The 25,175-nt window shown below is 36.1% G+C and overlaps 1 protein-coding gene across 5 annotated transcripts in view; it reads right to left on the reverse strand.

Moving 5' to 3' along the window:
- Positions 1–25,175, reverse strand: part of LOC107697143 (discoidin, CUB and LCCL domain-containing protein 1-like) — a 55,416-nt gene that overhangs the window by 4,527 nt on the left and 25,714 nt on the right. The window contains exons 6-15 of one of the 5 annotated variants that reach the window (XM_016497800.1): positions 24,212–24,345; positions 18,954–18,994; positions 15,281–15,469; positions 12,498–12,619; positions 11,873–12,029; positions 11,697–11,789; positions 10,070–10,154; positions 9,292–9,338; positions 8,261–8,380; positions 5,238–6,377 (exon numbers count right to left, since the gene is read on the reverse strand). In XM_016497800.1, the coding sequence (XP_016353286.1) occupies positions 5,818–6,377; positions 8,261–8,380; positions 9,292–9,338; positions 10,070–10,154; positions 11,697–11,789; positions 11,873–12,029; positions 12,498–12,619; positions 15,281–15,469; positions 18,954–18,994; positions 24,212–24,345 (1,548 nt within the window). In that variant the 3' untranslated portion in view covers positions 5,238–5,817. Of the gene's footprint in view, positions 1–4,834; positions 6,378–8,260; positions 8,414–9,291; positions 9,339–10,069; positions 10,155–11,696; positions 11,793–11,872; positions 12,030–12,497; positions 12,620–15,280; positions 15,470–18,953; positions 18,995–24,211; positions 24,346–25,175 lie in introns of those variants that run through there. The other 4 variants (XM_016497798.1, XM_016497799.1, XM_016497796.1 and 1 more) reach the window with 4 other exon arrangements.

Here is a 25,175-nt window from a genome sequence, read left to right on the forward strand (position 1 = left end):
CTTCATGCAAAAATCTTAAAAAAAAAATTACTTCTCTGTGGCATTATTTTCAAAATAGTTAACACATTTCCCCCCAAATTCTCATCATTGTAACATGCTAATTTGTTTTTTTTAATTTCCAATTAAGGACATGCATACCCTCAAATTTACAGTCACTCAGTTTTCAATATTTCAATTTTAAAAATGTAATATTTAAATAAAAAAATTAAATACTGAAAAGTGAAATGTAAGTGTTAATGTGCTTATTTCTCATGAAAATAATGGCACAATGCAAAATAAGACCAATAATAATTAATGGTACTGAATTAAAAAAAAATTCTATATTTTAAAAATAATTAACTTGTTTTTTATTTGTATTTTCAGGACAATGAAGCACACTTCCCTCAAAAAAAAAAAAAAAGCAACATGCTACTTTTTTATTTAATTAAATTCAGTACAAAAATATACATTACTGACAATTATAGAAAGGGTGTGTGCTTTTTTTTTTAATGAAAATAATGTCACAATGCAAAAACAAAAAATATTAATAATTAATGTTCCTAAAATTAAACATTATTTTCTTTATTTAAAAAAAATAAGTACCTTTTTTCCTTTTAATTTATTTTAGGGTGAAATGTGACCTAGATATTCCTTTCAAGCTTGCAATATATCCACCCTTACATATCTATCAAGGTATTTTTAAACATCTTTACTGAACAATGTCCATCTAGACCGGATCGTGTCATTGATCCTACTGTATTAACACTCTTTGGAGAAGATACTAATATGAATTGGTTAGGGAACTGTACTTGCATTTTTACACAGCGATGTAGCATGGTGTGTTTAATCCAAGCCAATTTACTCTTTATATTCTGTGAAAAACAAAAAAACATAAAAGTGAACAGAAATTAAGGATGAGGATTCTCAACAACTAACTTGCCCTATATTCATTCTCAGTAGAGTCAGCTGTAGTGCCTCGAAATCTGTGAATTGTAAGATCACTACTGTATAGATCACTAGAAGAGTTCCTATAATCATCAGTGTTGCTTTCCTACCATTGAATTATTTAACATATCACTTTTCTCTCAATCTGTTCTCTCACTAGCATTTTCAGAAAGGTGTTTATCACATTATCACCATTTAATGCTCCAGTCTGAATGTCTGTACATTGATTACTCTATATTTAAATGAAAAATATGGGCTGCATAGCAATAAAACATTCCCTAAACAATTGCGTTACCCTGCTGGAAGAAAAACAGCTTGGTGGTTAAGATGGTCTTAGGCTGGTTTAAGCAGGTTTTTCAGCAAGGAAGCATAGCTTGAGTGGTAAATATGAAATATAAGTTATTTGCTTCACACTGTAATTGTTTCAGGTGTTTGTAGATGTTAGGTAGATGAGGGCAGTCGGGACAATCAGCTCCTTTGGCCGTAAGGTCTTCTCTTGTCAGTATGTGAGCTGGTTCAGTGGATGGTTGTTAGTTTTATTTTCATCTGGGAGATGATTTGTGAGATGAAATGCTTCCCACACTGCCAGGGCATGGCACAGCACAGATGCAACTTTGACATGGAGGAACATTTCTCCTTTTTATAGCCAATCCTTTTTTGTGATTATTTTATCTGTTAACTGTTTTTCCAGTGTCATGGGAAATGTCATAGGGAGACTGGGAATAAATGTTCCACATGTAGTTATTGTATGACATGAAATGTTTCAATAAACTTAAATTTATTTGCCCAGAGCATCGTGTTTTGTTGGGGTGCAGTTGCAGTAACTGCAGTAAACGTGAGGTGGCAGTACGGCAGGCTTGACCGAACAAGTACAAAACATTTAAAGGGATAGTTCACCCAAAAATGAAAATTTGATGTTTATCTGCTTACCCTCAGGGCATCCAAGATGTAGGTGACTTTGTTTCTTCAGTAGAACACAAATGACGATTTTTAACTCAAACCGTTGCAGTCTATCAGTCTTATAATGGCAGTCAATGGGCTCCACGGCTTTGAGAGTAAAAAAAAAACATACACAGACAAAACCAAATTAAACCCTGCGGCTCGTGACGATACATTGAGGTCTTAAGACACGAAACGATCGGTTTGTGCAAGAAACTGAACAGTATTTATATCATTTTTTACCTCTGATCCACTGCAATGTCCAACTGTCCTGAGCGCGTTCACAACATCCGGCGCGTGACATCGAATAAATACGGTTGGGCAAAAAATTCCACGTTGTCTGATGATATATCAACATAGTTTTCCATTGTACTTGTACCTGTACTTCTAAATATCTTTAGATCATCGCAGTGCCAGTGAACACGTCCACAATCTCTCTGTACTGTGTAAATAATGAGGGATGTATACGCGTGACAGGTCGCTTCCGCACATGCGTCTACTATCATAGATATGTATAGATCCCTATTCGACCGCTCCAGATACGTTGACGCGTTCGCCATTTTGGAACGTATCGCGGCCCATAGAAACAGTCACTAATGCCTGCTGTTATATTCGATACGTAAAACGTTCATCTCTCAATTATCGTTTTACATTTGCATTTTATGTTTTGCCCCCACAATAATTGACTGAGCTTTGATCATAAAAGCGTGATATATCAAAGATGATACTTTAATAAAATGTTTCATTTATTTTTTCTAACTATTTTTTAATATGCAGGCTTTACAGGGTTAAGACAAATCAAATCTCAGGAAGGTTTTTGTCTTAATGGAGACATTTGTTGATGAATAAATATGCTTTTTTTTTAAATTAATTCCAGGGATGTACAAATGGAAATCTGCTCTTGTTATCTCTCTATAATATGATTAAATAAAATGCTATATCCTGTCATCATCGCTGGAAAGTGTGGTTCCACCTGTCCATCCTGAGAAAGTTAACGTAGCCTACTTTACCATGTAACGCCGCTCTGGGTTCGTCCACATATTGGCTTCAGTAAAGGTCTGGATGATAATACTACAAAAAAAGTCAGTTTAAAGTTTCATACACACTAAATTAAGCAAATAAAAAAGATCAGAAACAGTTGCGGCGGAAGCGATGAGCTCATTAATATTAATTACGCAACGTGACGTTCGCCCAGTCGGCTTTGCAACACAAGGCAGACGATTGTAAATGGTCGCGAGGCAAATGGAATATCCAAGTTAACTATAAACTTTATTTTTTTATTTTAATATTAATATATGACTTTGCGCCTTATGAAGCTAATGAAAGCAACGTAATACCGACCTTATTAATATTCATAATCTAGCAGGATTCGTTATTTAAAGGGGTGGTTGACTGTTTTTTTTATAGGCTTGATTGTGTTTATGGGGTGCAGTCTAACATGTGTTAATGCTTTGTTTGTTAAAAAACGCATTATTTTTCACATAATTTACCTTTATTCCACACCACTCTGTCCCTTCTCCTCTGAACACGCTGATCATTTCCTGCTTTTATGAAGCCCCTCCCTCAGAAATACACGATGGGCTCTGATTGATTAGCTGGCCCAGTGTGTGTTGTGATTGGCTAAACCGCCTCTAGCGCGCGTGCCCCCTTTGCTGCGTGTTCCCGGAGGCGGGGTTTATGTAAAATTCTGGGTTCTTGACGTAACGGACCCGGGAAGTAACTCGTTGTAGTCCCTTACCAGTCATTTTTGTAGGCATTAAACTGCCAGAATTTTAAAAGACGATATCTCCGTTTGCATTGAACTTTCAGCTTCGTAACTTTGCAGATATTGTTTATGATCAAACAGCAACATTACACACTAACTAACATTAAAAAGTGAAATCGCAATCAACCACCCCTTTAACGCGCAGGTGTGAACTGGGAATGCACCCTGGCGTGAACTAACAGCCCACAGAAAGTTCCGCTTCCCACAAAGACCTGCATACAAAACACAAAGCTGTTTCGCGAGCCTTCTAAGTTCATGACACAACCTTTTTCTTAGTGCTAATATTTGAGAACACACAAGTCGTTAACAACCATTATACAATGCTTAAAGGGGTCATATGATGCTATTTTAAAGATCATTATTTTGTGTATTTGGAGTAACAGAATATGTTGACATGCTTTAATGTTCAAAAAACACATTATTTTTCAAATACTGTACATTATTGTAGGTCCTCTATGCCCCGCCTCTCTCAAACACGTCGTTTTCAACAAAGCCCCCTCCTTTGACAAGCGCAGTCTGCTCTGATTGGCCAGCTGACCCAGTGAATTGTGATTAGCCGAACACCACAAGCATGTGTTGGAAATGTAACACCCCTTACCATAATCACGGGCGTCAGCTTTCAAAGTAAATATCAAGACAGTTAATAATGTCGTTAGTTTTACCATCAGTTCAAGCCCGAAAGGGCAACAGTCGCGCGACAGACACAGCGATGATGCAGTAGACAGCTGATGTGCTATGATTTCTGACAGGCAGTTCACTCTCCTGTGGCAGCTGGCGCAGATGAATAAGATTTTATAAGATGTTTGTTAGTTATTTAACTGTAACCAAACTGTCTGCATGCTTTACGTCTTAATATATATATTTACCATATTTTATACCTGTTCTTCCTTCCCGAATGATTGCATTTGCACATAGGTATACCAGAATCGGATAGGCTACACATGGACTAACATTTGTTGCAGTCAGTCAGGCCAGGGATTCACTGCTGTGCTTTAATGTTACATACTTTGGGTGTGAAATGTGATGCACGACGCCTGAACGATAGATTTAAACAGCAGGGTCACCATCAGCTGCTGCCCCATAACTAACACTCCAACTTTACATTCCTGATGACTGTCCCACAGGGACACCTCATGTGTGACATCCTGCTTTCACCAGATACTTAGTAATCATGCCGATTCTTCACATTTTTAAAAGACATTTGCATTTTTTTTAGCAAAGCACCCATCACAGGACATGTTGAACTACTGGTGCTTTTAATCAGGGTTTGGACAAGCACAAACACAGCACTGAGATTCTCAGTGGCAAAGCACTAAAACACACCAGCATGACCAGATCCTCATGGGCATATCAAACATTAACCATCGGTCCCCGAGCACATCCCCCAAAACATTTCACAGAAATGAAGACCTGTCAGTAATCTTTAACAGGGATTGTCCCTTAAACAGCAGCAACTCACAAGTCTTCCAGGATGCTTAAAGGGATAGCCCACCTGAAAACGAAAATACCTAAATACCTCCATCATATACTCCAATCCAGTATGACTTTATCTCTTTTGTGGAACACAAAGAAGAAATGTTGAAATTTCAAAAATGACATTAATTTCAACAAATTTCATGTGTTTTGATTGGTGAAGAGACATGAACGTGGAATGGTTCTAGGTCACCTTTTAGGAGATGGATCAAAGTAACTGCTCAGGAACTTGCGTTACACCAGTAGGGAAGTAACATGGACAAAGAGTATACATTGAACATTTACATAACCATCATTTTAACAATGCAAAGATGGTTGAAAATCAGTGAAATTGTCCTTTAAGGATATTTGAAGCAGACTCTGAGAAGATCGAGATGATGGTCACATTGTAGAACACATGAAAATCTGGCTCGCATTCACAGTTTGTCCCCGATTAGGGAATGAACGCATTTATCCCCTTCAAATTTCTGCATATTGCATTTGATTTAAAACAAAACTTGAACAAACAGGAACATATTTAAGAAATCTCGATTCATCAAGACAAAGTACATCATATATACAAAAAAATTGTTAAATTACACAAACTGATCGCATCCATTACGGCCTCCGCAAAAATGCAAAAACAAGTTGTCCCTCATGCACAAATAAGTTAAGTAGAGTCTGGAGGTGATTTTGTTGAGTCAGGTAAATCAGAAAACATCACAGTATGGTTCTTCTCAGCTTCCTTCTGAGCTGCTGCCCTCTGGGTCTGGCCTGAGTCCGGAGAAAGGCAGTCTGATGCAGTCTCTGGGAGTGGAATAGCACTCTTGAACCTGGGATTTAATCTGGGGTCTCTGGTACTTCGAACAACTCCCGTTCTGCATGATGGGTTTCTGGATTTTAGGGCTGTCGTAGATGTCTTCTGGGTAATTCCCCGTGTCCGTTTTGATGTGGGGCGCCTGGTACCCCCCGGCCAGCCCTCCGATCACTTTCCTACAGTTACTGCCCTCCACCGCTCGAAACGACGGGCTTTTGTTTAGTACAACGCCTGGGACGCTGTAGCTGGGATCCGGAAGGAAGGGATCTTTGCGGAAGGCGTGGCGCTCGATGATGGGCGTGGCGTATTCTGGCTCCTGATTGGTCAGTGGCAGGGCGTACTGGATGCCCGTCTGCAGGTGGTCGTAGTGAGAAGTTGCCTCGATGTCCTTGTCTTTGGCCTCGGTGTCCATGGGTCTGAACGTCGAGCCTTTTCGGGACACAGTGTCTGTGCCAAGCATGAGAGGCTGCTGGTACTCAGCTGAAGAAAAAGAAAAGGGAAATAGTTGGTAACTTAGTAAGAGTTATTCTAAAACACCGTAATCTTTATGTTCAGTGTTATTTTAGTATTATTTATATACTATTATAGTATTTATTAATATTTTGAATGTGATTTTATTTTATATATATTTTCAGTTTTCAATTTAAGTTTTAGTAATTTTGTTGTGTGCCTTTGTCATTTCTTAAAAATTTTTTATATTTCTATATAGCTTCAATTTATTATTTAGCTTCAATTTTTATTATTATTATTTTTTATTATTAATATCAATTTTAGTAGTTTTAGTACTTCACATTTTATTTCAGTTAGTATTTAGTGGGCAACATTTCAAATTTTCATTTAAGTTTTTTAAGTTTAAGATTTAATTATTAATTAAGATTTAATTATTTAGTTATTAAGATCTAATTATTTATTTTATTTAATTTCAGCTTTATTTTAATTACCGAAAAAAGATTTTAATAAACTAAACATGAACTGAAATAAAATATTAAAAAACTAAATGAAAATGAGAAATATCGCCTTGGCAACTAGCTGAAATAAAATAAGTTTAGGTACTGAAATTGTTCCTGACAGTCTAAAAGAGGAACGACTAACATTTTTAGTAATAAAAACAAAATCTGAACAAATAAATTGTTACAGCATGAATTAAAACAATGAAAAGTTTCAGTATTTGCTCAAAGGGGCTCCAAGTCAAGCAGCGGGCTTGAAATCGGAACGCCTGTAATCTGTCTGACGTCTTGCACAAACCTTGAATCATCAATAATTACAGCCCTGGAGGAGTGTAGGGGGAAAAGAGGCAATTACATTTTAGCAGGCGTTTTCATCTGGCAAGGATTCAGGCTGTTACAACTATTTCAAAAAGGTTATGTTCCTTCTTCAGCTCATTGGTGGGCAATAAATTGCCTTAGAAGTTGAACCCCTATATCAGACAATAAAAAAAAAAAACACTCCACTCTGACTTCAGTTGCAGCCACAAAAATGAAACGCTCTGGCTTTAAATCCATATTTCCACATGAACACAATGTCCTAACTGGGCATGACAACAAGCAATAAAACAAAGCGATAAATCACATCTCTTCCATGTGAAGTGTTTTTGGTCTGACTATGACAAGTAAGCTGTGCTATAAGACATTTTGTTGGTCACTTGGGCCCTATTACCATATTTGCTTCAGTGTTGGGAAGAACGTAACATTAAACTAACATTAACTACATTTTCAGTAGCATGCTACCAGCTCAAATGTTTTGTTGCTTTGGATTATTATATTAAAAGTTTGGGGTCAGCAATTTGTTTGAATGTTTTTGAAAGAATTCTTTTATGCTCATCAAGGCTACATTTATTTATATAAAAATACAATAAAACAGTAATATTGTGATATTGATAATAACAGTAATATTGTAAAATATTATTACAATTTAAAACAATTTATATTTTAATGTCGTTTTTGTAATGTAAAATTTTTCCTGTGAAAGCAAAGCTGAATTTTCAGCATCATTACTCCAGTCTTCAGTGTCACATGATTATTCAGAAATCATTCTAATATGCGGATTTGCTGCTCAAGAAACATTTCTTTTTATTATTAATGTTGAAAACAGTTGTGCTGCTTCATATTTTTGTGGAAACAGTGCTTTTTTTTTTTGGATGAATAGAAGTTCAAAAGAACAGCATTTATTTGAAATAGAAATCCTTTAAAACATTATAAATGCTTTTACTATCACTTTTGGTCAAATTGATGCCTACTTGCTAAATAAAAGAAATAATTTCTTTAACATACTACAGTTTTTTTAGCAGCTTCCTCAACACAGAGTAGCAAAATCCTTGTAGCCGTATGGGACACTGTGTTAAGATTAAATCAGTCAATCTTTACCTGCCATTGCACTGGTTACCAGGTCCAGCTTCTGGATGGGATCTTTCTCAGAGCTGTACTTGATGGTGAACTCTGTGGACTGGTGCCTGGCAAACGGCTGTTTTATCTGTCTCCAACAGCCTGTAGACAAGAATCTTTCAACTGTCAGCCATTCTGTGAAAGATGGTTTTATCTCTGTGTGAGTTGAGCAGCTACGTATATTTGGAAGAAGGGGTATGTCATGAAGACAAAAAATATTTTGTGAAGACTTGGTGAATGATAAAGGTAAAAAAGACATTCAGATCATCCAGATATGGTGAAGTCATGTTTTATTCATCCAAATGTTTGAATGAAATGATTTTATGTATTTTATGTCGTTCTGAAAGCAATGTTTTGCTGAAAGCAAAGAAGAAGTTCACCCAAAAATGAACATTTTGCTGCTATTTACTCGCCCTTAAGCTGTTATAAATCTGTAGGACTAATTTCATCGATGGAACACAAGACAATAAATTTACAAAAATGTTCAAGCTGCTCTTTTTCGAACAATGAAATAAATGGAGAACAGTGGCGCCAAAAACAAAAGCATCATAAAAGCAACCCAAATGCTACATTCTTCTGAAGTTATTCGATAGCTTTATATGAAAACAAACTAAAAATTAAGTAATTATTCATAAATGATAACAACAAAGTCTGTTTCATATACAAAGCTATCAGATAGCCTTAGAAGGACAAATTTTCAAAAAACAGCTGCTTAAATATTCTTCGAAACATTCTTCAAAAAATCTTTTTTTTTTCCACATATAGTTATGAAATAACTTCAGAGGATTTATAGCATATGGTCTGCTTTTATGGTGATATTTTTTGGGGACCACTACTCCCCATCTATTCTCATTGTATGAAAAAGTGCAGTTTGAACATTTTTGTAAACATCTTGCTTTGTGTTCCACTGAAGAAATTAGTCATAGGTTTATAACAGCTTTGGTGTTTATAACAGGTTTTGTGGATTATTCCTTTAAATGTTCCAGCCAGTTCAGTTAAAACTAATGTTTTACCTGTATGTGTCTCCGCAGAGCCATATGTGTTCTCCTTTGTCTTCTTACTGTGGGACAATGAAAAACATCAACGTCAGAGACACAGGTGGCAAAGTCTAGGGTCTCTCATCACCTTCATCAGTCTTAAACAACAGAAGAAGCCTAACAATTCCCTTGAAACAACTCCATAAGAGGTTTCCATTCATTCATCCTCATTTCCCCCATCCCTGAGCTCTCTCTCAGAGGACTAAAGCAGCTGGCACATCTCCTGACACTGACCTTTGACCCTCAACTCTCCTTTATCCCCCACAGCCCTCAATCGCTCCGTTCTTTATGAATCTAAACACCACTGTAATGTGTTGCTGAGGAATCACAACAGGCCACACAGGGTTTGCTCTTTTATCGACACCAGTGGCTGTGATATCTATTAGGGCAGGCTGGGAATCACTGGTGCATGCACATATGCAATGCTGAGACTGTCTGCTGTGTTTGATAACAGGACTTGAAACAGATGGTAGCTGAACTGAGATAAACCTGCTGTGCTCCAATGAATGCTAACATATCAGACTCTACCTCCCTCTCACATCAGACACAACATGGAGAATACAGACAAAATAGTCTTAACTTTCATCCTTTCTTCTTTAAAGTCAACATGAAATCAAAACGGACCTATTTACTTTGCTGATACACATTGAAGGTTAGGTAATCATAACAGAGGTCTTTTACATCTCAAAATGGTATGGTAGCAAAAGGACTTCAGGGAAAATCCTGAAAAAAAAACAACATAAAATTGACTTACTTGTATAGCATTTTAACCACGCAGATTCCCACCAGAAGCAAGACCACAAGCAGAATGGTGGGCACAATTATTACGACCAGATTAACTGAAAATAAAAGAAAAATACAATATATTTTCTTCATGATGAAGAAAAACAAAGAAATATTCATGTACATGGTCTCACATTTTTGAACCATGACATTTCAGATATGAGAAAAGAGAACAATATAATAATATAAAAATAAACAAACATATTTCTATAAAGGAAATAAATTAAAATGTGTATAAAGTAAATAATAAAATACTGCCCAAATATAACAATTAAGGTCAGGTAGATAACTTATTTTAGTGTCATTGATGTACTATTAAAATTCTTAGTAATATTTTGAATTACATTTAATTTTTATATTTTGTTTTTTAATTTTTGTTTACTTTTTACTAATTTAAAAAAAAAAATTGTTTATATAGGTTTTATTAAGTTTTAGTTCTAGTTATTTTAGTACTTCAACAAACTAAATGAAAATGAGAAATGTTAGCTGAAATAAAATAAGCAATTTAATTTTTTAAATACTTCATTTTATTTCAGCTGTTCATTTTAAGTAATTCACTTTTTATGGTTATAGTTAAAGGGTTAATTCACCCAAAAATGAAAATTAGCCCATGAATTACTCACCCTCAAGTCATCCTAGGTGTATATGACTTTCTTCTTTCAGACGAATCCAGTCGGAGTTATATTAAAAATTGTCTTTGATTTGTAAGAAAAATAACCATATTTAAAATGTAATAATCACTTTAGTCTAGCTTGCGCCAACAGTTGTATGCGGAAGCAGCTCTGGGAGGATGACGTAAGTCGGTGTTGCGCATGCACCACTCAGAAGTGACAAACGCGGAAGCGCAGGGGAGAGATCAAAACATAACAACGGTCACGAATTAGAAGTACAAAATGAGGATTTGTAAAGAACAATGTCGGAGGATTTTGATATAAGCCAAGAGGAGACTGGTTTTCCTTTGCTAAAGTAAGGAAACTTTGCTTCCTTTGCTCCTATTAAACAAACGTTGGTTTTTACGAGACTCACTGGCGCATGCGCAGCGCTGACCTCAGAGGTCATCCGCCCGGAACTGCTTCCCTTTACAACAGTGAGCGCAAGCTACATTAAAGTGATTATTACGTTTTGAATATGGATATTTTTCTTACAAAAACGCATCGATTCGCTTCAGGAGGCCTTTGTTCACCCCCCGGAGCCATGTGAGGCACTTTTTATTATGGATGGATGTGCTTTATTTAACTTCTTTTGGACTGATGAACTGCAACACCCGCTGACTGCCATTAAACAGCTTGGAAGATCAAAGTCAATTTTTAATGTAACTCCGATTGGATTCATCTGAAAGAAGGAAGTCATATACGCCTAGGATGGCTTGAGGGTGAGTAAATAATGGGCTAATTTTCATTTTTGGGTGAACTAACCCTTTAATGACAGTAAACCCCTGAGGTAGACAACAAGTAACAAAATATAGAGAAAAAATGCTTTAAGCTGAAATTTGAATAAGGGTAGGGAAGAGATATTTGCATGTTTTCAGACATTTGTTCAGTCCATCTGTAACATAATCTGTAATAATTAATGAGTGATTAGTTTGTGTAAAATCATACCAAGATCAGCCCGAGAGGCCACTGGTTTGGTCATGTCATCGTGAATGGGCTGTGTAGGCTGGGCCTCCTGTGTCACCGGAGACGATGAATTCACTGCTTGGGGAGAAACAGTGGTTTAGTGAACAGTTTGAATGAGAAAAATTAGGTTGTAAAGCCTTTATGTGTCAGACATGCACCTGGGATGGGTTTAACATAAGGACAGCCCAGTAGCTGCACTCTCATAGCGATTGTCCGGTGCCACTGTTGAGGTACGATTCGAATGCTTCGTGCTACGATGGAGGGATGGAAGGTGTTGCGTGTTTGGTGGAGGCTGTCAGTATTTCCTTCAAAGATCTGAGGTAAAACAGAGGAATGATGCACAGACACTTAAAAAAAGAATCTTATTAAACATCTCTGGTCTCATTGTGTGTGATTCATTAGTGCTCATTATTGAAAATGTTTTTTTTTTCTTTTTCATAAACTGAAAGAAAATTTTTGATGCTATTTCCCAGGGAAAAACAAAATAAATCTCTCTCTCTAGAATATATTATTATTATTTCCTACTATTGGCCAGGGAAAAACAATGTAAACCAAAAATAAAATATATAATAATAATTCAATAAAGAAATAATAATAACTCTCTCTCTCTCTCTCTCTCTCTCTATATATATATATATATATATTTAAAATTACAATACTATAATATCATTAATATTATTACATTATTTTATTTTACTCCAAAATACTCCATATAGTGGACGCTATGTGCCATTTCTGGGTTGTGTTGAACATGATTATGCAGTGATATAAAGAACGTCTTACCATATCATCAGAGTTATTATACTGGACAAATGTTCGCCAGCGACTGCTCTCTTTGTACTCGATCTTGTAGTTTTTTACAAAATATCCGAAGCCTGCAATGGTCAAGCCTGTGGTCAGAATACCTATGAAACAAAAATATGACTCAGAATTATGTCATTAGCAAACTAAAGTTTAGTTCAATGTCTAGGCACACAACATTTAGCCTCAAACACTCCTGAGGTCATTCTCCTGAGTACAGTGATGCAAACGCTCAGCCAGCTGAGGAATGTGATAGCATGTAGGCTAAAGACTTCACTTCAGAGTGCAGCCCGTCATCTGCATCACAGTGGAAAACCTGCGGCCGGCCTCCTTCAGTTACTGAACACATTCCTGAGGGAAACACTCAAGTGACATGTTCCCAGCAGACACAGAAAGACCCCAAGGCCTGTTATTACTTTCCAACATTGACTACATCACAGGCGTGAGGACACCACCGTGATGATCACAGAAGCAAGTCAAAGTGTGAAGCTGTGAGATTGAAGTGTGATGACTTGAAAGTTGAGAAAGGAAGTTGCTCATCATCAAAGAGAGGCCACTATTTAAAGCAAGTCAGGAAAGCTAAAGAATCAAAGCACTATTTTATTTTTTTTTTTAAAAGACACTGGCGTCCCTTCTTGTGGCTGAAGAGGAGTATACTGAAAACTAAACAAGCAGTTAAGGTAAATTAAGGTAATTGTGGTTCTGACTGGATGAGCCATGCATAACTCATAATTCTCCCACCTACTAAGTGAAAATTACTGCTGGGATAGCATTTGGACATCTGACACATTTTTAAAATGATAGCATTTTAAAATTTGTTTTATTTTAATATCGTTTTCAAATTTTTTTTTTTGGTTTTAAATGCATTTATCTTTTTTTTTATCATTTTCAAATTTGCTATAAAATTCAGTTTCGTTTTTAGTAGTTTCATTAATAATTTTGTTCGATTTAGTTTAGTTTTTATTTTGTGAACACATTTCTATTTAGTTTTTATATAGTTTAGTTTCAGTTTTAGTTTTAATAATTGTTTTTTGTAATTGTAAAGTTTAGCAGAACTAACAGATCACTTCCAGAGCGCAGACCAAAGAAAGACTTAATTTAACCCTAGTGACGCAAACGTCTAGCGACACAAAATTAAAGCATCCTGAGATTGATTAGATGGTAAAAGTGTACAAATATATGTCAAAATGAAGCATTCAAGCCTTTTTACTCCATAAATCTACACAAGTTGCGCTTAATTTAATATAAATTGTCATATTTGAAAGCACTAGATTGAATGATAAATGTGTGTTATGATATTTAATATGCAAATAAATATAATTTGTTTAGATGTCTTCTATCTTACTTAACCACAATCATGATATTGTAACTGTCGTGTCTTGCTTTCTTTCCCACGAACAACCGCGCATAAATCATAACTGGGGCTAATGAAATTCAATAACGGCGGAGCCTCAACATCTTATCACCCCATTTATTTTAATAAAACTTCTTACAATATTTGGTGATGCACGTGACAGGACGATAAATTTCCTTCTCAACCTCCATTGCATCGATCGTGCCTTATTCCTGATCATACCTTTCGCAGTGCACTTTAAACCAGAGTCCTGCACGTGGATGACTCCCCATGGGTACCGCTAATATTTGATGAAATGGGTGGAATATTATTTAAGTTGTCATTTTCGTTGCATGATGAATCACTAACTTCAATTGAAAATACAGTAGAATATACAGTAACATTGTGAAATATTATTACAATTTAATTGTATAATAACTGTTTTCTATTTGAATATATTTTAAAATGTAATTTAGTCCTGTGATAAAAAGCTGAATATTCAGCATCATTACTCCAGTCTTCAGTGTCACATGATTCTTCAGAAAATATTCTAATATGCTGATTTGCTGCTAAAGAACAAAAAAATCTTACTGACCCAAACTTTTTAACAGCCAAGTCAAGTCAAGTCAAGTTTATTTGTACAGCGCTTTTCACGATACAAATCATTGCAAGGCAACTTTACAGCAAATTAAGTTTCTACAATATTTAGTGCAGTAAAAAAACAGCGCAGTAGGTTACAATGATTTTACTTTGTTTAAGGGTGATTCTAATATAACAACAACACTAGTTTCTTGTGGCTCATTGCTTTGATTTACCCTACTCTCTACAGCAATGTATTTAAAAAAAAAAACATGAATTTTTCATGCCTGTTGACAAAAGCTTTCTCAGAGAAAAATGCAGTGGTGAAATGCTTTTTATCTAATATTATTTAGCCTTACAAATTTACGCTATCATCACAACAATAACAGAGCTTCCTCTTTGAGATGGGCCGGTTTCACTCAGGGTCATCGTGTCCAAAAGCACAGATTCTCTTTCTCCTTGAGCTGTATGAAATAAACTCGGTTGTGCTGTCTACACACTGTCGTGCTCAAAATAAACGCATGTCCGACGTGTTCCTAAATTTAAATGTACTTTTGTAAGAGGGTTTGTATGTGTGATGAATGGACACAGAGAGGGTCTTTCTGTGTTTTTATGCAATACCAGAAACTGTTCAAAAGATGCAGATACCAGTTAGCGGTCTGGGAGGGGTGAACGCTCATGTGCTCCGAGTGTGTAATAAAGTACAGAAAAACTACTACTATGCATTGAGAAAGCCAAATCTGCACATTGAGGTATTAAAGAGGAAACTGGCACAGTCAGGTGACCCAGAGACGAACAATCAGAATAAACAAACATGTAAATGAGATCAGGTTATGAAGGCTACAGATATTACCTGTGATCCTCCTCTTTTCTCCGAGGTCAATCTGGAGCCATTTTGGATGGTTATTGTTAAGGTCATCAGAGACACCCGGTTGGGTGCTGTTAGGAAACCAGTCGACTTCAGACCCGTCAGAAGAGATACTGTGTGATGACAAGCTTGTAGTAGTGCTCACAGGTTGAAGAATAGTCTGTTGATTGCAATCTGTAAAAGAGAGGACATTGTGGTCAGAAATACATTTAAAATGAAACATTTACACTACAATTTAGTTTGGGGTCTGTAAGATTTTTTTCAAAAAAATTAACACTTTTATTCAACAAGGATGCATTCACAATTGATCAAAAGTGACAGTAAAGACTTGAAAATTGTTAAATTCTATTTCAAATAAATGCTGTTCTTCTGAACTTTTTGTTTATCAAAGAATCCAGAAAAATGATTCACAAAAATATGTTTTCAACACTGCATCAAATCAGCATATTAGAATGATTTCTGAAGGATCATGTGACACTGAAGACCAAAGTAATGATGCTGAAAATTCAGCTTTGCCATCAGAGAAATAAATTAAATTTTATAATACACTAAAATACAAAACTGGCATTTTAAATTGTAATATTAATACACAAAATAAATTACTGTATTTTTTATCAAGTAAATGCAGCCTTGTTAAGCATGAGAGACTTCTTTCAAAAGCATATAAAAATCTTTTGAATGGTAGTGTAAGTGTCAGATATCTTGCGATTCGTGCCACATGTGCAACTATGGTGAATATTAATGAATTCCAAATTAAAAAAAGAACTTCAAAAGAGAGTAATGTTAGGTCTACTCGTGTCTAGTGCTTGGCATAATAAAACACACATGTGGAGCAAAAACACAGTTACGTGTGCATTGCCTCAACAGGAAGCCCTGAGCTCTTAAAATACCCACCGTGTGTACAGCTAAATGGAAACGTATGTGCTATGAACAATACTACAATAAAAGAGGGGGGCATGACCCCCACTTTCTTTAAAGAGAGAAAAACAGGGCCAAATACATCCTGTTGCTTAGTCCCGATTTGGCTAACACTATCACATTCCACACATTTAGCATATGTCGGCAGAGGAAACTCGGGAAGAAGACAAGGAGAATCTCAGAAAGAGGTCAGAAAAGATCCCCAGACTGAAGTTTCTGCATACTCATTATGAGTACAGTGGGTATTTTACTTTTTTTTTTTAAAGCTTTCAATTAGGGATGCACCAATACCACTTTTTCCAGTACTCGCCCGATACCGATACTTTCATTTTTGGTACTTGCCGATACCGAGTACCGATACTAATATTTTTATTGCATTTGTAAATTTTTTAAATATTGGGTACAGGAAGTCGTGTATGCCTAAGATTGAAAATAAATTATGTTTATAGTGAATGCCCCTATAAATGGTCTTATTTTTACCATTTAGTTTTAATCCAAATGATGCGTGTGCTAAGTGAGTGAACATCAAAGATCACACAACAGAAGTGCGCGCGCTCTCGCTCTCCCTCCTTACCGTTAAGTAACTTGTGCATTGTTTTACTTGTTTTTGACATATCCGACCGAACTACATACTTTCAAGTGATGTCTGAGAAAGGTATATTCACTCGACAAGCTCGCGCATCTGCGCCGCCGCGCGCTCAATCCACTCAATCCACTATGGCACTTATCACATGCTGTGTGGTATCTGCGTTTGGTATCGGGGCATTTTAACGAGTACGAGTAACAGGAGCTCAGTATCGGGCCTGATTCCGATGCCAGTATCGGTATCGGTGCATCCCTACTTTCTATATTACCTAGAAATATCAAGGACTATTGAATACGTATTAATTTCACATCATTTTGTTTCTTCGTTTCATTTTTTTCTAAATTATAAAACTCTTCATTTTGCATTTTTAAACAAAATCAGAATTTTAACATGGTCTCTGGACTTCACTCTACATGCATTTGAGTATTTAGTAAGACATAAAACTTCATAAATTGCATCTTAATACCTCGTGTCACATACTGTTTGTGAATGTTAGCATCTAGCTAGGGGGTTGATGAGGGTAGGATGCTCACATGTTGGTAGCAGTCATTGCTGGTTGTGCGGCTGTGCTTTAAGATAATTTGATTAATGGGAATCAATTGACATGTCCACACATCTATCAACTCCTGTCATCAGAAAGCCATGCAATACATCAACAATGCACACTGAACACAAGTCCACTTCTGACCAAAAGAGATCAGGGTCATATCGATCAGGAAAGGTACTTCCACAAATCTATAATAACAACAACTGACCAAAGCTTGTGTGTTTCACTCAAGTAAACAGAGAACAGTCAATGCATCCATGTTGTCAGTAGGAAAATGTTCTTAAAAATAAAGGTTGTTTATTGGCATCCATAGTTCCATGAAGCAGCTTTAACATCCATAGAACCTTTCCATTACACAAAAGATTCTTTATAGTGGAAAAGGGTTCTTTAGATTTTAAAATGTTCTTAACACTAAGAAAAAAAAGGTTATTTTAAGAACTGTTCACTGAAAGGCAAAAATAATGATTCTGGGTGCATATTTTGAGAAAACAAAAGCATTTTTTGACCTTGCATGCATGTAAACCCATTGTAGGAGATTCCCAAAAGAATATTAGGAACCTTAAAAATGGCATAATAGGGGCACTTTAATTCTGAAGAACAGTTTTTTTTTGTGATGAAACATTTTTCAAGTTATTATATATTTATATATCTTTCAAGTTAAATGAAAATTAAACCAAATTTAACTAAACCAAAATTAACCACATTGTTTTGCATAACTACTTAAATGTTGACATAAAAATTTAAATCTATTAGTTAATTATTATATTGAGTAAATACAAAAAAATATTTTGTGTGTGTGTGTGTGTGTGTGTGTATATATATATATATATATATATATATCAATATTTAAAAAATGTACAAATGCAATAAAAATATTGGTATCTGATAACAGTATCGGCAAGTACCAAAAATAAAAGTATCGTATTGGGCGAGTACTGTAAAAAGTGGTATCGGTGCATCCCTAATATATATATATATATATATAAAATTTACATTTATATACACAAGTAGTAATAAATTAAATACAAAAACGTTATTATGAAAAAAAATATTTCTTGATTTCATCCCATTGTATTTTTATTTTCTCAAACTTTATTGTTTGCTACTGTGACTCAAATTCAGGAATTTGTGAGTCATTCTCAATTTAGCAGCCTGCACAACCGTGGAAGGTAAACATTTGGAGCAAGTGTTGGCACATGTACACGTTTGGCAACCGGTGTGAGTTTGATTCATCAGGTTCTGCAGAGCTGCACAAGTAAATCGCAACCGGTCTGTGCCAGACTGCCAGCCAGAGAAAAACAAGCTCAGACGATAAGAAATTCCCACGCCTTCCATTCACCTTGATAAAGAGCAAACAGGGCTTCCCATATCCGAACTGGTTAAAAAAAACAAAAAAAAAACCTGTTGGGCCGGCACAAGGTGATTAAGCTACTTCCTTTTTTTGCAGAGATGCAAATATACCAGTCAAACAAAAACGTAACACACAGCGGCAGCAGGTGGCGAAAACTAATCATGTCAACATGGTTCAGGAAATAATAGGACTAATCCTACGCCAATATGTGTGCTCAATTCACATCACCATTGAACCATAAAACAAAAGTACTTACCGTTTGTCACAAATGTGAAGAGGGTTTCAGACAATGAGCCACTGAAAGACACGGAAAAACAAAGATATCAGTGAGCACAGCGTTTTAGACACAAAAGATCATTATTACAGTGATTAATTAAGGCCCTGTCATGTGAAAGCAACGCCTTCATGGGCCAAGAGGGAGATTCCCATTGTCAACCCAGTTATGTTGCCAAATTCAGAGGACCTCCCTCACTGCATCCCGCATCTCCCCCTCTGACAGGAGAACTGGGGTACAGCTGGGCCGATGAAAAGGGCAGTGTGCTGGTAATTAGAGAGGAACAGGCTGGGAAATTGCATCTCTGTCAGCCATTACTTAAAAACCTGTCATTATCACAGGCTTCCTGGATGTGATTACTTTTTCATTACTTTTATGGCAGTCGAGCAAATCATTTCAGAGTTCAGGGTACAAAGTGGTTTACGACAGCGTGAACGAACCGAAATAGGATATAGCAGTTGATGTGCCAACAACAACAAAAAAAAATGTCTGAAGCCTGGGAATACAAGCAATAAACTGCTGGTGACAGAAATATAATCGAATAAAATCAACAGAACAATGAATCAAGTGCTGATCAGAGTCGCCAGACTGAAATAACCATTTAAGTGCATGCAATAAAACAAGCCTGAGATCAAAACCCAAGCAATGTAATTACAGGAACTGATATTGATTGTCGTTATGCAGTTAAAGTGGTTAAAGCAAACCCTGAGGACTGTTATATCATCAACATAATCTCCTTAGACTGGAGATGATAGATTTAGTTTGACTAATCAATTGGTTTGTAAAATAAATGGCTAATCCACCAGTGCAACTTCACCAGCTTCATATGCATTAATATTTTTAAGTGCTTGCTAAGGCAAGCAACACTATTACTATTTCTCATAGTTTGGTTTCTCAAAAGAATCAAATGAAATATATAAAAGTGATAATTAATAAATGTGTAAATAAAAAAAATTTATATCACCCCACATCCAGGACACCCTAGCAATCACATAGAAATGCACTGAAAAACAAACAGAACACCCCAGCAACTATATAGCAATGCTCTAGCAGGCAGAAACAATATAACAACGCAATAAAATCCATTCAGAACACCCAATAAGTGCATAGCAATGCCATTATAAAAACCCAGAACACACTAGACAGCACACAGCAAAGCACTAAAATCCTTTTGGAACACCTTAACACAAAGTACCGCACCAAAAACCATTCTGAACACCCAGTAACTACATAGCAATGCTCTAGCAAACTGCCAAAACATAGCAACGCACTGAAATCTATTCAGAACACCCAGTAACTGCATAGCAACTCCCTAGCAAACACCCAAAACATGCTAGACAGACACCACACAGTAACACACTATAATATAAACCATTTGGAACACCCTAGCAACTGCATAGCAACGCTCTAGAAAACAGCAACAGCACAGTAATGCACTAAAATCCATTAAGAACACACAGTAACTGCATAGCAATGCCCTTGTAAACACCCAGAACATGCTAGACACTAGAGGTCGACCGATGTATCGGTTTTGCCGATTAATCGGCACCGATAGTTGATTGCTGGAACTATCGGTTATCGGCAAAAATCCATGCCGATTGTTTTCCGGGTTGCGGCTGAGAAGGGTCTGCTGTCATTACACAGTGCGAGAGCGGCCTCTAGTGGTTGAAATCACTGACAGCACGTGCTATTTGTTTAGACGTGATACTGCACGCTGAACAGAGCGGGAAACTTCAGATTATCATATTATAATGCTTGACTGACTGATGTTAAGAGTGCACTTTCAGATATTTATAAAACTGTACCATTTTACAAACAAATATATATATATATATTTATCAGTCTGGCGAGCAAACAAAAAAATTTACTAGCCAATGGCGATTCAATTGCCAAGGTGTTCGTAGAGGGCTGTGTATATAATTTTAATGCTATAGCCTTTGTGTATATATTTAAAGATGTGCATCTTTAAGCATGACAGTTGAAATTAAGTGGCAACACTTTAAAATAAGAGTCCATTTGTAGCATTAAGATTAATGAAAGCTGTGTAAGTATTGTTCCTTGTTAGAGGGTGTTGATTTCAACATTTACTATTACTATTATTATTTTTTTTTACTACTACTACTAGTATGGTTCAGTACTGTTTTTGTTAATAAAGCACTATTTTAGTCTTTGTTCAGTATCAATTTTAAAACAATCGGTTAATTAATCGGTATCGGCCAGTGTGGTCCAACCTAGCTATCGGTATCGGCAAAATCCACTATCGGTCGACCTCTACTAGACACCATATAGCAACACACTAAAAACTATTTGAACATCCATATCCCTTTTCCTCTGACATGGTTCTGGGGTGGGTTCCTGGCCCACGTCCGTTCTCAAACCATTCTACGCTTTTCCACAGCAGGATAGAGGGCTCTGGGCCTGGAAAGATCACTTCAACTCCGACCCTAAAAACTCAACTGGAACCACAGAACTAATAATAATAATAATAATAATAATAATAATAATCATCATCTTTATTTTTCTATAGCGCCTGGAAGCATTAGAAATAAAAACAATATAAAATTTATATAAAAATTTAAGTAAAAGCTACCCTAAAGAAATAAGTTTTAAGGCGAGATTTAAAAATGTTAAGAGAATTTGCCTGCCTTATTTCAGTAGGAAGAGAATTCCATAGTTTTGGAGCTAGAGAAGAAAAAGCCCTATCCCCCATCGATCTTAGGCGGGTAGATGGAACAATTAACAATCCAGTATCAGAAGAACGAAGATTCCGCCTTGGGGTATTATGGAGTTAAAAGCTCTGACAGATATTGCGGTGTCAAACCATGCAGAGCCTTGTAAGTGAGCATCAAAATCTTAAAATCAACCCTAAACCTAACAGGAAGCCAATGCAAAGACTCCAAGATAGGAGTGACATGATCCCTTAACCTTGTTTTAGTTAAGATTCTGGCAGCAGAGTTTTGCACAACCTGTAATTTGTTTAGGGTAGCTTTTGATACCCCGGCCAACAGAGCATTTCAATATTCAATTCGAGAGAAAACAAAGGTGTTAATCAACTTCTCAGCAACAGGGAAAGACAACATTGGACGTAATCTGGCGATATTTCTATGATGAAAGAAAGATGTTTTAACAGTATTCAGAACATGAGGCTCAAATGTTAAATTTGAATCAAATATTACCCCTAGATTTTTCAATTTTGTCCGAGATCCCATAATAGAATCATCAACAATTAAAGAAACCATTCCAGCTTTACGCAACTGGTGGGGTGAACCAATGAGCATAATCTCAGTCTTTTCACTGTTGAGACAAAGAAAATTTTGCGACATCCATTCCTTAAGCTTAGAAATACATTGAGAAAAAAAATCCACAGGCACAGTATCATCAGGTTTTGAATGTATATAGATTTGAGTGTCATCTGCATAGAAATGAAATTTTAGACGAAGAGATCTTAAAAGTTGACCAAGTGGGAAAATGTAGATATTAAAAAGCAAGGGGCCCAAAATTGATCCTTGAGGTACTCCAGATTTCACAAAACCAACCTCTGACCTAAATCCACCCATTGTAACAAACTTCTTACGGTCTGTGAGGTAGGACCTAAACCACTTTAGTACAGTATCAGAGACCCCAAAAACAGTTTCTAAACGAGTAATTAAAAGAGAATGATCTACAGTGTCAAAAGCGGCACTGAGATCAAGAAGGATCAGAATTTAAAGACAATAATCTGAGGCAATTAGCAGATCATTTGTGACCTTAACCAATGCTGTTTCAACACTATGGAATTTACAGAAGCCAGACTGCAAAGGCTCAAATAGATTGTTTTCAGTTAAATGAAAAATTAACTGAGTAGCAACAACTCGCTCAAAAATTTTGGCAAGAAATGGGAGATTGGAAATGGGACGAAAATTGTTTAGGTTTTCATAATCAATGTTTGTCTTTTTTGGTACAGGGGTAACAGCAGCTATATTAAAGGCTGCTGGCACAACACCAGTACACAACGAATCATTTATAATACTCAAGACAACAGGACACAAAGACCCAAAACATGACTGAAACAAACTAGTGGGTATGGGATCAAGTAAAGAAGTGGCTGCTTTCAATTGAGAACCCTCCTTTTGAAGGGAATATGAGTCAAGTGTGCAAAAATTTGAAAAATATCAGTATAGAAAGGAGTATTTACAGAAGAAGAGCACAATAGGGTAGGGGTACAGACACGGTTTCGTACATTATCAATCTTAGTGCCAAAAAAATCAAGAAACTTATTACAAAGATGGGTTGAAGCAATAACAGGCGAAAGACTATTACAATTCAACAATTTGTTAATGCAATTAAACAATTGTCTCGGTTTGTTTTGATTATTGTGTATTATCTTAGAAAAATAATCAGATCTGGCAGAAACAATTCCAGCCTTGTGATGCAAGGAGGCGAGGCACAGAAATGTAGCATCTCACAACAAATTTGTGAGTCTAAACATTTCTCGTTGTTTCTCCTTCTATTCCTATTAATAAAAGGTGGAAAAAAAGACAAAAAATGTACTTAATCTGCATTTGTTCTGTTAGGCTTCACCAGGTTTTAAATGGATCAAAGAACCTCTGGCTCTAGAGAGCTGCCTGTTGTCCTCCTAATAAATCACTCCTCAATGGACACTTCAAACACTCCTCAGAGACTATAACGAGAGGCAATCTTGATTTCTTTCTCAACCTGCCCCCCAATTCCCAGATGACAAATCTGTGAAACCGCAACAGTCCAGACAGAGTGTCCGTGACATTAAGTAGTACCTGAACCATCCATCACGCAAAAGAAGGCAGGAATCACCACTTAATAATAACTGCTGTACTGCCGGAGAACCTACCAAGGTCACATTCAGCCATAGCCGTTAGATGAAGTGCCGGAATAAGACATGTTGTGACTTGTCAGGGGAACTTGTAAGACAGACTATTTCAGTTTTTCAAACTGTAATCTGGAAAAAAAAAACTTTTTCATGGCAAACTTACAGTAAACACTTGTGTTGACAGAAATCCACTCAAGATGGAAGTCGATGAGGCAACAGTTGCATATTTGCCCCATAGTCTCCAACTGTAAATGTGTAAACATCAACATTTCATTCCTTTTTATGAACCGGGAAAGCCCACACGCTGATGTCTGACTCGCCTAAGAATATAAAAGCATTCTGTATCACAGATAAAATCTGAGGCTTCAAGCTTCTGTCATAGAGAAAGACCACAGAAACCACTGCAGTAACTCACTCTTTTGACTGGATGCCGTTGGCTCTGACCGCAGGGTAGTGACTGAGCCCTCGGCGCTCCTCAACTGTGATTGGTCCTCCAAACTGGTCCGTGATGACCCCAGCATGCACCGCTGATTTACACAAAACTGATGTCTGAAATAGAAAGTACAGACAGCACTCAGTCACAATAATGAAGGGACAGACAGAGAGAGGACAGATTGGCCTGTAAGACATAGCGTGTGTTTTTACTCATACACAATCTTAAGCGTTTTGTTTTGTTTTTTGGTGTCACCTTTTATGTTTATTTAAAACATAAACATACATAAAACATACCTTTTATTTTGTTTATTTTTTTTACTTGGACTGATATGGCGATTAAATTAAGCTGACATACATGTATAAAAATCATATAAAATTATATATATTACATATAATTAAATATATCACATATATGTGTAAAATTATATACACTGCAGGTCAAAAGATCAAAAATTATGATTTCTTTTTTATTGTTGTTGAAAGAAGTCTCTTATATGCACCAAGGCTGCATTTATTTAGTAAAAAAAAAACAGTAATATTGTGAAATATTTGTAATAGATGTTTGAAATATTATTGCAATTTAAAAATGTAAAAACACTTTTCTATTTTAATTATTTAAAAATGTAATTTGTTCCTGTTATTAATTTATTATGTATAATAAATATAAATAAGTATTTAAAAATCAGCAAGCGGGTTGCCATCAGGTAAGTATATCCGCTTCCGGGTTTAGCGCTGCTGAGTGAAGTGCATCAGTGGAAGTCACTGCTTTACGTTTTGCTCTGAAACCGACAGCGCATAGCCTAGATTTATGCATTCAAATCTTATACAGTATTACAATCAGTTGATCTAAAACGGTGATTGTGCATTAATTAACAGCTCATGTTGGTATGCAAATAACCGGTATGAACTTATTTAACCAGCAATTTTTTAATTTTTAATAAAAT

This window comes from Sinocyclocheilus anshuiensis, unplaced genomic scaffold (assembly GCF_001515605.1).
Source record: "Sinocyclocheilus anshuiensis isolate Anshui unplaced genomic scaffold, SAMN03320099.WGS_v1.1 scaffold38, whole genome shotgun sequence".
In the NCBI taxonomy this organism is placed as follows: domain Eukaryota; kingdom Metazoa; phylum Chordata; class Actinopteri; order Cypriniformes; family Cyprinidae; genus Sinocyclocheilus; species Sinocyclocheilus anshuiensis.